This window comes from Camelus dromedarius, chromosome 1 (genome assembly GCF_036321535.1).
Source record: "Camelus dromedarius isolate mCamDro1 chromosome 1, mCamDro1.pat, whole genome shotgun sequence".
Lineage (NCBI taxonomy): Eukaryota > Metazoa > Chordata > Mammalia > Artiodactyla > Camelidae > Camelus > Camelus dromedarius.
Window position 1 is genome coordinate 104,026,198 of NC_087436.1, and position 12,201 is coordinate 104,038,398.

The 12,201-nt window shown below is 35.9% G+C and overlaps 1 protein-coding gene across 1 annotated transcript in view; it reads right to left on the reverse strand.

The window, feature by feature from the left end:
* STIM2 (stromal interaction molecule 2) overlaps window positions 1–12,201 on the reverse strand; it is a 150,486-nt gene that overhangs the window by 89,095 nt on the left and 49,190 nt on the right. Inside the window, exon 2 of the mRNA XM_031436267.2 lies at window positions 7,380–7,510. Within this exon, the coding sequence (XP_031292127.2) occupies window positions 7,380–7,510 (131 nt within the window). The remainder of the gene's footprint in view (window positions 1–7,379; window positions 7,511–12,201) is intronic.

Genomic DNA, 12,201 nt, shown 5'->3' on the forward strand with positions numbered 1-12,201 from the left:
TGTTGATGGACACTTAGGTTCCTTCCATATCTTCACAATTGTAAATAATGTTGCTACGAACACTGCATGTATCTTTGAATTAATGTTTTTGTTTTTTTCAGATATGCATACAGCAAATTTTCAAATCCAAAGAAGTTGTCATGGGAACCCCAGATTTATAGCCAGTCAGAAGTTTGTAAACACAGTTGGAAACTTGTGACTGGCATCTGAAGTGAGGGCAGTATTATAAGGCTGAGCCCTTTAACTTGTGGGATCTGATACTATCTCCAGGAAGACAGTCTCAGAATTGGATTGAATTCTTGGAAATGTAGTTGGTGTTAGAAACTGAAGAATTGGTTGGTGTCAGAGAACACCCCAGAGTAGTAATATTTACAACTCGATATATTAATTAATAGTAAAATTAACTTTATTACGTAGATTTTAAATATAAAGAATCTAGCCTTATTCTAGGCTCAAAATTAACCAATCTTAATAAATTCATAACTTCTAAAATGAGACTATCTAAAACTATTCCAGCTTTGAAAGCTGAAAGTGCACACCAGTCTTTCCATTTTATAATACTAATACTCTTCAAACTAACCATATATGCCCTCCCAGCCCCACCTCTCTTCCCCCCAAAAGAATCCCTCAGAATTAATATATTTCTTAATCTAAAACAATGCTAAGTAATGATTAGTTCTTCAAGTAATACCAAATCAAAGGAAAACTCTGCATCATCAGTGTAACAACTTAAAATTATATTCTTTCCTCACAGTACCATAAGATTTAATGTTAAAAGTTATTTCCAATTTAACTGATGAATACAATTATGAAACTGCACAGGGCACTCATCTATTAAACACTATACACTCTCAGAGTTGACATGGAGTTTGATAAAACTAATACTGTAAATGATCAAGAAAATGTAAAAAAATGATTTTATGAAATCTATTTAGTCTAGAGAATAATTTCTTTACAAAAAGTACCAAATATATGAACATAAAATTCTATTTATTCCATAATTTATGTGGATAGTAATAATGTGTGGAGTAAATAGAATTTATGTTAGAATATTTGATATTCAAATTCTTAACCAACTATATTGGCAACTAAATAAACGATTTAGACAATCTTGGGAGGATTAGAAAGAACAGTTAATCACTAATAATCCAGAGTATGGTGGGAAGTATAGCTCAGTGGTAAAGCAGTGCTTATTAGCATGCACGAGGTCCTCGGTTCAATCCCCAGGGCCTCCATTAAAATTGAATGAATGAATGAATGAATAAAACAAATTACCTCCCCCTCAAAAATAAATAAAGTACAGAGTAGTACTACTAAAATGATTTTACTCTGTGTGTGTGTGTGTGTTTGTACAGGAAGAGAGAGACGGAATGGTGATAATGTTGAGAAGATGAATTACCCAATATAATAAAATGACTCTCAATAAATGACAACTACCTTATGTTATTTTCCAGTAAGTAAAACTCCTGGTAATCCATCAATTTCACTTTACCTACTCTACTTTATGACCAATAGAATACATTTACATACTTCAAATACTTTCTAAGTTGGAAATAACATAAAACAGGACTACCCTGTCATCTGCAGTTCTTAAGTGAAAGAAATACACTTGACTATTTTAAACTGAAGGCTGTGATTCTGGTATTAATGGAATCATGCTCTAATCAAAATGATTAAACCACAACGAGAAGAGATTACTTCAGCAAATAAAAATCAGCTGATACAGAGATATTAAAAACGTATAGGACACAGCAAAGGCAGTGCTAAGAGGGAAGTTTATAGCGATATAGGCCTTCCTCAAAAAAGAAGAACAATCTCAAATAAACAATTTAACCCACCACCTGAATGAATTAGAAAAAGAAGAACAAAAAGCCCCAAAAAGTAGCAGAAGGAAGGAAATAATAAAGATCAGAGAGGAATTAAATACAATAGAGATTAACAAGACCATAGAAAAAATCAACCAAACCAAAAGCTGGTTTTTTGAAAAAGTAAATAAAATCGACAAACCTCTGGCCAAACTCACAAAGAAGAAAAAAGAGAGAGCACAAATTAGCAAAATAAGAAAGGAAAATGGAGAAATTACAACAAACAAAATAGAAATACAGAATATCATACAAGAATATTATGAAAAACTATATGGAACCAAACTGGATAACCTAGAGGAGATGGACAAGTTTCTGGAAACAAACTGTCCACCAAGACTGAATCAAGAAGAATCTGAACACTTGAACAATCCGATCACTAGAAAGGAAATAGAAATAGCAATTAAAAACCTCCCTACAAATAAAAGTCCAGGACCGGACGGCTTCACCAGGGAATTCTACCAAACATACAAAGAAGAACTCATACCAGTCCTTCTCAAACTCTTCCAGACGATTGAAAAGGAGGGAATACTCCCAAACTCATTCTATGAAGCCACCATCACCCTGATACCAAAACCAGGCAAAGACACTACAAAAAAAGAGAATTACAGGCCAATATCACTGATGAACATAGACGCCAAAATCCTCACCAAAATTTTAGCAAATAGAATCCAACAACACATAAAAAAGATTATACATCATGACCAAGTGGGGTTCATCCCAGGGACACAAGGCTGGTTCAACATACGCAAATCAATCAATGTAATACATCACATCAACAAGAGAAAGGACAAAAACCACATGATCATCTCAATCGATGCAGAAAAAGCATTTGATAAAATTCAATACCCATTTATGATAAAAACTCTCGCCAAAGTGGGTATAGAGGGAACATATCTCAACATAATAAAAGCTATATATGACAAACCTACAGCCAGCATAGTACTCAATGGTGAAAAACTCAAAAGCTTCCCACTAAAATCTGGGACAAGGATGCCCACTATCACCACTCCTATTCAACATAGTCCTGGAAGTCCTAGCCACAGCAGTCAGGCAAGAGAAAGAAATAAAAGGGATCCAAATTGGAAAAGAAGAGGTAAAAGTGTCATTATATGCTGACGACATGTTACTATACATAGAAAACCCTAAAAGGTCCACACAAAAGCTACTAGAGCTGATTGAAGAATTCAGCAAGGTAGCAGTTTACAAAATTAACGTTCAAAAATCAGTTGCATTTCTTTACACTAACGATAAATCAACAGAAAAAGAAAGTAAAGAAACAATCCCCTTTAAAATAGCACCCAAAGTAATAAAATATTTGGGAATAAATCTAACCAAGGAGGTGAAAGTATTATACACAGAAAACTATAAACCATTGATGAAGGAAATTAAAGAAGACTTTAAAAAATGGAAAGATATTCCATGCTCTTGGATTGGAAGAATCAATATTGTTAAAATGTTCACACTGCCCAAGGCAATCTACAGATTTAATGCAATCCCTATCCAATTACCCAGGACATATTTCACAGAACTAGAACAAATCATAATAAAATTTATATGGAACCATCAAAGACCTAGAATTGCCAAAGCATTACTGAAGAGAAAGAAAGAAGCTGGAGGAATAACTCTCCCAGACTTCAGACAATACTATAGAGCTACATTCATCAAGACAGCATGGTATTGGTACCAAAACAGACAATATAGACCAATGGAACAGAATAGACAGCCCAGAAATGAACCCACAAACTTTTGGTCAACTAATCTTCGACAAAGGAGGCAAGAATATACAATGGAATAAAGACAGTCTCTTCAGCAAATGGTGTTGGGAAAACTGGACAGCAGCATGTAAAACAATGAAGCTAGAACACTCCCTTACACCATATACAAAAATCAACTCAAAATGGATTAAAGACTTAAACATAAGACAAGATACAATAAACCTCCTAGAGGAAAACATAGGCAAAACATTATCTGACATACATTTCAAAAATTTTCTCCTAGAAGAAATAAAAGCAAGAATAAACAAATGGGACCTAATGAAACTTACAAGCTTCTGCACAGCAAAGGAAACCAGAAATAAAACAAGAAGAAAACCTACGGAATGGGAGAAAATTTTTGCAAGTGAAACCAACAAAGGCTTGATCTCCAGAATGTATAAGCAGCTCATACGACTCAATAAGAAAAAAATAAACAACCCAATCCAAAAATGGGCAGAAGACCTAAACAAGCAATTCTCCAAGGAAGACATACAAATGATCAAAAAGCACATGAAAAAATGCTCAATATCACTAATTATCAGAGAAATGCAAATCAAAACTACAATGAGGTATCACCTCACACCAGTCAGAATGGCTGTCATTCAAAAATCCACAAATGACAAATGCTGGAGAGGCTGTGGAGAAAGGGGAACCCTCCTACACTGCTGATGGAAATGCAGTTTGGTGCAGCCACTATGGAAAACAGTGTGGAGATTCCTCAAAAGACTAGGAATAGACTTACCATATGACCCAGGAATCCCACTCCTGGGCTTGTATCCAGAAGGAAATTTACTTCAGGATGACACCTGCACCCCAATGTTCATAGCAGCACTATTTACAATAGCCAAAACATGGAAACAGCCTAAATGTCCATCAACAGGTGACTGGATAAAGAAGATGTGGTATATTTATACAATGGAATACTACTCAGCCATAAAAACCGACAACATAATGCCATTTGCAGCAACATGGATGCTCCTGGAGAATGTCATTCTAAGTGAAGTAAGCCAGAAAAAGAAAGAAAAATACCGTATGAGATTGCTTATATGTGGAATCTAAAAAACAAAAACAAACAAACAAACAAACAAAAACAAAGCGTAAATACAGGACAGAAATAGACTCACAGACAGAGAATACAGACTTGTGGTTGCCAGGGGGGTGGAGGGTGGGAAGGGATAGACTGGGATTTCAAAATTGTAGAATAGATAAACAAGATTACACTGTATAGCACAGGGAAATATACACAAAATGTTATGATAACTCAGAGAGAAAAAAATGTGACAATGAGTGTGTATATGTCCATGAATGACTGAAAAATTGTGCTGAACACTGGAATTTGACACAACATTGTAAAATGATTATAAATCAATAAAAAATGTTAAAAAAAAAAAGATTAAAGAGTTAATATCTAATCAAATAAGTACTAAGAAAATCATTGTTAAGTTTTTAGCTAGAGAAAAACACTCTGCAAGTAATATGCATGATAGATTAGAGAGGAAAAAATTTATAGGTAATAATCTAGGCATAAGATAGTAAATACCTACATTAAAATAGAGCAATCAAATAACTAGAAGAGATAAGTGAAAAAGAAGAAAAAGGAATAAACTTTAAGTACACAAAATTTTATTTATAGCAGGGGTTGATGAACTATACAGTCTGACGTCATTTTTTCTGCAAACAAGTTTTATTGGAACACAGCATGCCCGTCAGTTCACCGACTATCTATGGCTGCTTGACACCTCAGTGGGAGAGCTGGGTAGACGCAACAGAGACCATATGGCCCACAAAAATCCAAAATATTTACTAGCTGGCCTGTTCGTTTCCTAAGGCTGCTGTAACAAAGTACCAAAAACTGAATGGCTTAAAACAACAGAAATTTACTCTTTCACAGTTCTGGAGGCTGTAAGTCTGAAATCATGTATCAGTAGGGCCATTCCTTCTCAAAGGCTCTAGGAAAGAATATGGTCCATGCCTTTCTCTTGGCTTCTCATGTCACTAGCAATCCTTGTCATTTCTTGACTTGTAGCTGCATAACTCCAAACTCTGCCTCCACTGCCACATGATCTTCCATTCCCCTGTCTCTTGTCTTCCCACATGGTGTTGTCCTCCCTTATAAGGACACCAGTCATGTTGGATTAAGGACACACACTACTCCAGTATATGCTCATCTTAAATAACCACATCTGAAATAACTATTTCCAAATAAAGTCACTTTCTAAGGTACTGGGAGTTAAGATTTCAAAATATGTTTGCGGGGGGAGGGGGGACATACTTCATCCCATAACTTGGCCCTTTACAGAAAAAGTCTGCCAACTCCTGATTCAGAAGTTTTTTTTAATTTTTAAAAATTGAAGAGAAGTAGGTCCACAAGTGCTATGAAGAGTGAGGGATTTCAAAGAAAAGTGTGATTTTGTTTTAGATAAACTAAGTTGAAAACAAAAGTAAGAGCTCTCAAAAGATGTCAGGCAGAAAGCAGCATACTTAGGTCAGAATCTGGATTGGCTTAGAGATGGAGGAATCCAGAGTAACCTAAAAATGGATGAATGTTCTCAAGGTAAATGTTTTACACAGCAGGTCAAAAACTGATCTTCAGAGAATGTTACTGTTACATAACAACATGATTAGATAACAATGTGATGGGAAGATGTCACCATCACACAACATTAGACAATAATGTAGAAAATAATGTAATTTGTACCATATAAACTAAAAGGGAAGCATCTCAACAGTGACAAATACAACAAAGAAGTTGAAGAGACATGAGAAATGATGAAGGAATTTGGTTAAAATGAGACCATAGTCAAATAAAGAAAACAACTTCTAGGCTCACACAGGCACCTCTTGTCTGTGTGGCCCACTGTTGTCTATGGCAGCATAATCTAATAAACCCCTCTTCTATTCTCAAAGAAAAAAAAAAAGAAAGAAAGAAAAGAAAAGCAAACAAATTCTATGAAGAAAACTAAGAGGGACACCAGACCAGGGGTAAGATGAGAATGCTTGAGAAATAAAGCATTGTTTATCTGCACAGTGGGTACAGCAGATTACACTGGTGCCCCCAGTAAACCACATCTCCTGGCACTCATTCCCTTGTATAATCCTCTCACACAGACTCTGAGCTTGGCCAAATAACTTGCTTTAAGCCAATCTGACATCAACAGGCACTGGCAAGCAGGGACATGATAAGCACTTTCACATGGAAACTTGCTTTCTTCGAACACTGCCACCGGGAAGCCAGCTGCCATGCTGTAAGGAAGCTTGAGCTAGACTCCTGAATGAGGAGAGGCCAAGTGGAGAGAGAGACTAAAGGAACAGAGGTCATGGGAGGTAGTCCCGCCTAGCAGAGTTTGCAGCTGAGCGCAACTGCCATAGTAACCTCAGGCCATATCCAAGGGAACGGAAAAGGTACCCAGCAAAGTCCAGTCAATCTAGAGAATCAGGAGAAATAACAAACTGTTGTCATTTTTAAGCCACTAAATTTTGGGGCGGTTTGTAAAGCAGCAAAAGGTAACTGACACAGTAAGAATAAGATTTATGTTTAAGAAACCCAAGTACATGAGACTGAGGATTCTTACAAAACTGGGAAGACTTTACAGACGTGAAAAAAAAATGTAAATACAAAGAATAAAATTAAAATGTAAAGAGAAAATCTAAAGATGTTGAAGACGAAGGAGCTGAATCACATGAGAAACAATGGGAAAATTTAAGATTAAAAACTCATTCTGTTTCAAGAGAATACCAGAGAAAAACTGACTCCACCTACTTCATCACTTTCATCCACTTCAATTCCACCATCTTTGTCATCATCCATTTGTTTATGTATTGTTTGAAGAGCTTCCAGACTAAATCTATCTTCTTCTGTGAAGCATGGTGGACTTAGTGACATGCAGGGATCTGAAACAGAACAAAGGCCAGTTACTAACTTGCCATCCCAAAACACAGGCTACAGTTAAGAGAATATAATTTAAAACAAAACCAACAAATTAAATTTCAGACTAAGTCAAATTAAAGAGGCTTTAAAAAGTCTAGTCTAGCATTCTTCATATCACAAGTGTAACATATAAACACACTAAAAATAAATAATTCAATTTAATTGCTATTAGTCAACTACAACTAGCACTAAATTCATTTTGTCTACATTTTTTTCACATTTTTAACCATTTTCTTCTTATCCAACTTACTATATTTATAAATGATTCTCCCCCCCAAATATAAACTTCCTCCTTAAAAAAACAAAACTAAACGAAAAATCAGAGTACAGGGTGCTATTTTTGTATAATCTAGTTTAATTAAATTGTAAGTCCTAGGGAAACATCACAAAGAATATAAGAAAAATAAATGTAGAATATTCACATGATCCTTAGAAACTTTTTTTCATTTTTCTATCTTAACAGAATCCAAGAGTCCATCCACATGACTTTTTAAAATACATAACTTCTTAGATTCAACAAGGAAAAACTGAATTTTCTAAAATCTTATTCTTCATGTTTTCCTTAACATATATTTACTGGCTAAACCTCTTCCAATGGGGAATCCTCACATTCAGGTTGTCAAAAATCAACAATTTAGAGAGTATGAGGTTTTTCATGGCTTCAAATAAGATTAGTAAGAATTACCTCCTGTTGACTCAACTAGTAAACAAACAGCCTATATATCAAAATGGAAAAGTACTGTCAAAACTTCACTCAATACTCAATCTGGCTGACTGGTGGGTTGACAAATTCCAGGAACCAACTTCTGTTCTACCAGGTCACTAAAATCATATACTTTTAAAATGTCATCACATCCACATGTATTTCTAGGAACAGTATGGTCTTAAAGTTTAAAGTGGTTATTAGTATAATAAAAGGGCTAGCCATAGTTTGGTTATCTCCTCAACAACAGTTAAAAATCTAGTTTATCATTTGGTCCTGTATGAACTGACTGACAAATAACTGGCCCTGGTGTCTTAGCTACCACCCCTCTAAAGTCAAGCAAGCAGACTAGATGTTTACAAAGCTCTACTGCAGCTATAATGGCCCGAGAATATCTAATTCTGTACTTATGGAAAAAAATTGCAAGAAAAGAAGACAGTCCTGGAGACCAACTAATAATTTTCTAAAAAAACAATTTAAGCTTATATTACCTACATGTTCTACTTATAGCCCAGTTTGTCAATTTAACATTTTTAATTCAAAACATATTTTTAATTACTCTAGTCTTAGAAGAGAAGGAAACGGAAAAGGAAACTCTAAAAAAATGGAAAATGAAATTATAAGTTACATGACATAAATATGTGTATACATAAATATTTAAAACTCTGATCAAGACTTGCTAAAATCAAAAAACTTAATAAGCATAATGGTCAATTATGAGCCCTAATACATAAAACATCCAGAACCCTTATATGCCTAAGAGTTACTTTACATGGATGCAAAGTAAAATATAAGCTCTCAGGCATTACAACAACATACGGTATAAAACGATCTGTGTACAACGTCTTACTGCCTCCAGCAGACCTAATTTTTTCCACATATTTTATTTTGCTAATAAACCTAAGCAGTGAAAGTATTATTACAACCAGTATATAAGGAAAGGGTCAGCATCACTCACTGACTGAATAGGCTTTGCTGTCAAACTCTAAGAGAAGTCAACAGTGAGGACTGTAGAAACCTTATAAAGTCCTATAAAAAAAATTAGAAGAAACATATGACTGGGGAAAGAAAAACTCATATAAAAACAAAACTGGTATTTATTTACTTAAGTGAACTTAATAACTCACTATCTTTCAGAGTCTACTTCAGCATGTGACTTCTTCATGAAGTATTTCATAAATATTAACTCCTAGTGAGTACTTCTTTCCCTGAACACCATTCCATCCATTCAACAAATATCTAATGAGCACCCAACATGTGTCAGGCCCTAGAAATACCATAGTGAACAAAAGAGATAAGAATTCCTCATAATACTTACAATCCAGTGGAAGAGATGAGCATAACAAGATAAGTAAGTAAAAGGCACAGCATGTTAGGAGTGGTAAATACTAAGGAAAAACAGAGCAAAGAGCAGACAATAAAATTCCCAGGGATTTGGAGTTTTCAACTGCATCTTTATTCTCAAATCATTCTTTAATGTTGTACTTTTGTCGCTTTGTGCATACAACTAAACTTACAAACAGGGACCAAGTCCTTCCATTTCTCACATATTCATAATACCCAGGACTTAGCTGGGCACATTCTGGACCTCTGATAAACTGTTACTTCATACATTAACTAAATCACAAAGTTCTAGGCTTCTGTACTATGCAAACCAGTGACAGGCATTAGAAATCAAAGAGGTAATAAGAGTATCCTGTACTCAAAAAAGTTCACAGTCTAGGGAGGAAGAAGGCATGCTGTTGGGTTAGGACCACAGATCCTACAATGAGAACATTAACTGTTATTAATGTGCTATGAGAGTGTTATGAGAGCACGGAGAAAGGGCACCTAATCCAGATTGGGAAAGAAAAGTCAGAAGTTTTCTAGAGGTAATCTTGGGGAATTTTAAAGGAACTATACTTGATGATCTTGGGAAGAAGAGAAAAGCATGCCTGGAAAAAGACACATCATATGTTCAATGGCATGAAAAGAACATGAGACACTCAGAGAAATGAAGTTAGTTAATATGTCTGGAGTACAGACAACATGTGGGAAAAAAAAAAAACAGATCAGGTAGGAGATTGGTAAGGAAGGGTCAGATCTCTAAAAGTGGTTTTCCATACTAAGGAATGTGGATTTTTAACCCTGAAAACTATGAGTAGCCCATAAGGGATTTCAAGGAGAGGATCAACAGAATCAGATTCCTTATAGAAAGATCATTCCAGTGACGGTGGAAAATAGGATGGAGGCAAGACTGCAAGGCACAGCTGTCAGGAAGTGCTTCAGGAATCCTGGCAGCACTCACAGTCCCTGTCCCCAGGGAATGGAGGAGGGAGATGATGAAGAGGCTCTAAGGTTTGGGGTTTGGCTGAGCTGGAGCAGCAAAAGGAAAGGAAAGGAGTTGAGGACATGGCAAGGGTGATCCATTTCTACACACAAAATTTTATTTCCTTTTGGTATAGTGACTTAAGGCCTAGAAATTTAACAGAATAGTGAGTTCTGATCTCCATTACCTGTTCTAAAGTCTTTTTCATTTTTTCTCAGTTGTCTCCCTTCTAGGTTAATTCAGCACAAATGATCATTTTAACTCAAAGTGGCTGATGCACATTTCTGTTAAAATATACAAACTGTTATAAAAGATCTGTGCATATTATGAATCAGGTATAATGGTTTCAAAGACAAATGCTAAAATACCAGAATTAATCTCCTTTGCCAATATCTTATAGACATCTTCCTTGGCTACCCAAAACACACCAATGCGCGTCATATATACCATAGTCAGAACATGTTTTTCATCTAAATGGAATTCCCTTGTTCATTTAAACAAGATATGGAGGGCCTGTCATGTGCCAGGCCCCGTGCTTGGCGCTGGGCATCCAATGTAACAACTAAGACAAGGTACCTCCTCTCAGTGCCCTCACCCTGTGTTAAATGCAACACGGTGTGATGTATCTTTTTAGCATTATTACACTGAGCATTCCTTTCTTTCCTCTGCATCAAGACCAGCAAGCACATTCCACTGAGAAAAACAGAATCAGCTGAAACAGAATAAGACTTAACCAAAGTCAGTGATCAACACCATTGTTAAGTTCTACCTCCTCTACTCAAAGCCACTCAATCTGATTCTGCAGAAATAGTTAATGAATTAAAATGATTTCACCTAATAAGAAACAGCTAATTTATTCTAGAAGCTAATGCTATTTTATGTACATAATGTAATCCCTACAACCCTGTGTGAGGCACGTATTATCTCCATTCTTCAATGAGCAAATGAGACGTATGAGTAACTTGCTTAAGACCACACTCCTAGAAATGACAGAGCTGGGATTCACATCAGTCTTGAAGATTCCAATTCATGTTTGAGTATCATTATAATGAACATAAATGGGTCAGTGTCACCAGTGTCAGTTAACAAAATAATGATGACAACAACCCCAGCACCTCCTCTAAAAATAAATAAATAAATCTAACTACCTTCCCCCCAAAAGAATAATTAATTTTTTTTAAAAAGTGGGTGATGGCCCAATTCCTGAGAATCCCAGTCTCTTCCCCAAAGTGGTTGGAATAATCCTCCCACTTATTAGCATATTGTTACCATGCCCATTAAAAACTAACAACCCCGTACCTCTCACACCTTCTGAGATGGCCCATACTCTGTCTGTGGAGTATGTATCTACTTTTACTTTAAACTAAACACACACACATCACCAGTGCCTCATGGCCTCTCTGGCCTTCTTAGACAGCCTACACTCAGCCTATGAAGTGTGCATCTTTCTGAATAAATCTACTTTTTCTCAAGTATGACTCACTCTTGAATTCTTTCCTGCGTGAATGAAGCCAAGGACCCTCACTTGGCAGGGCGCGTCCCAGGGACTCGCCTGGGACCTGGAACACGGCCATCTTCTCATAGCACTCATTTTCCTGCATCACTAATCAATAACTGCCTGACTGACTTTTACATGCAAGCAA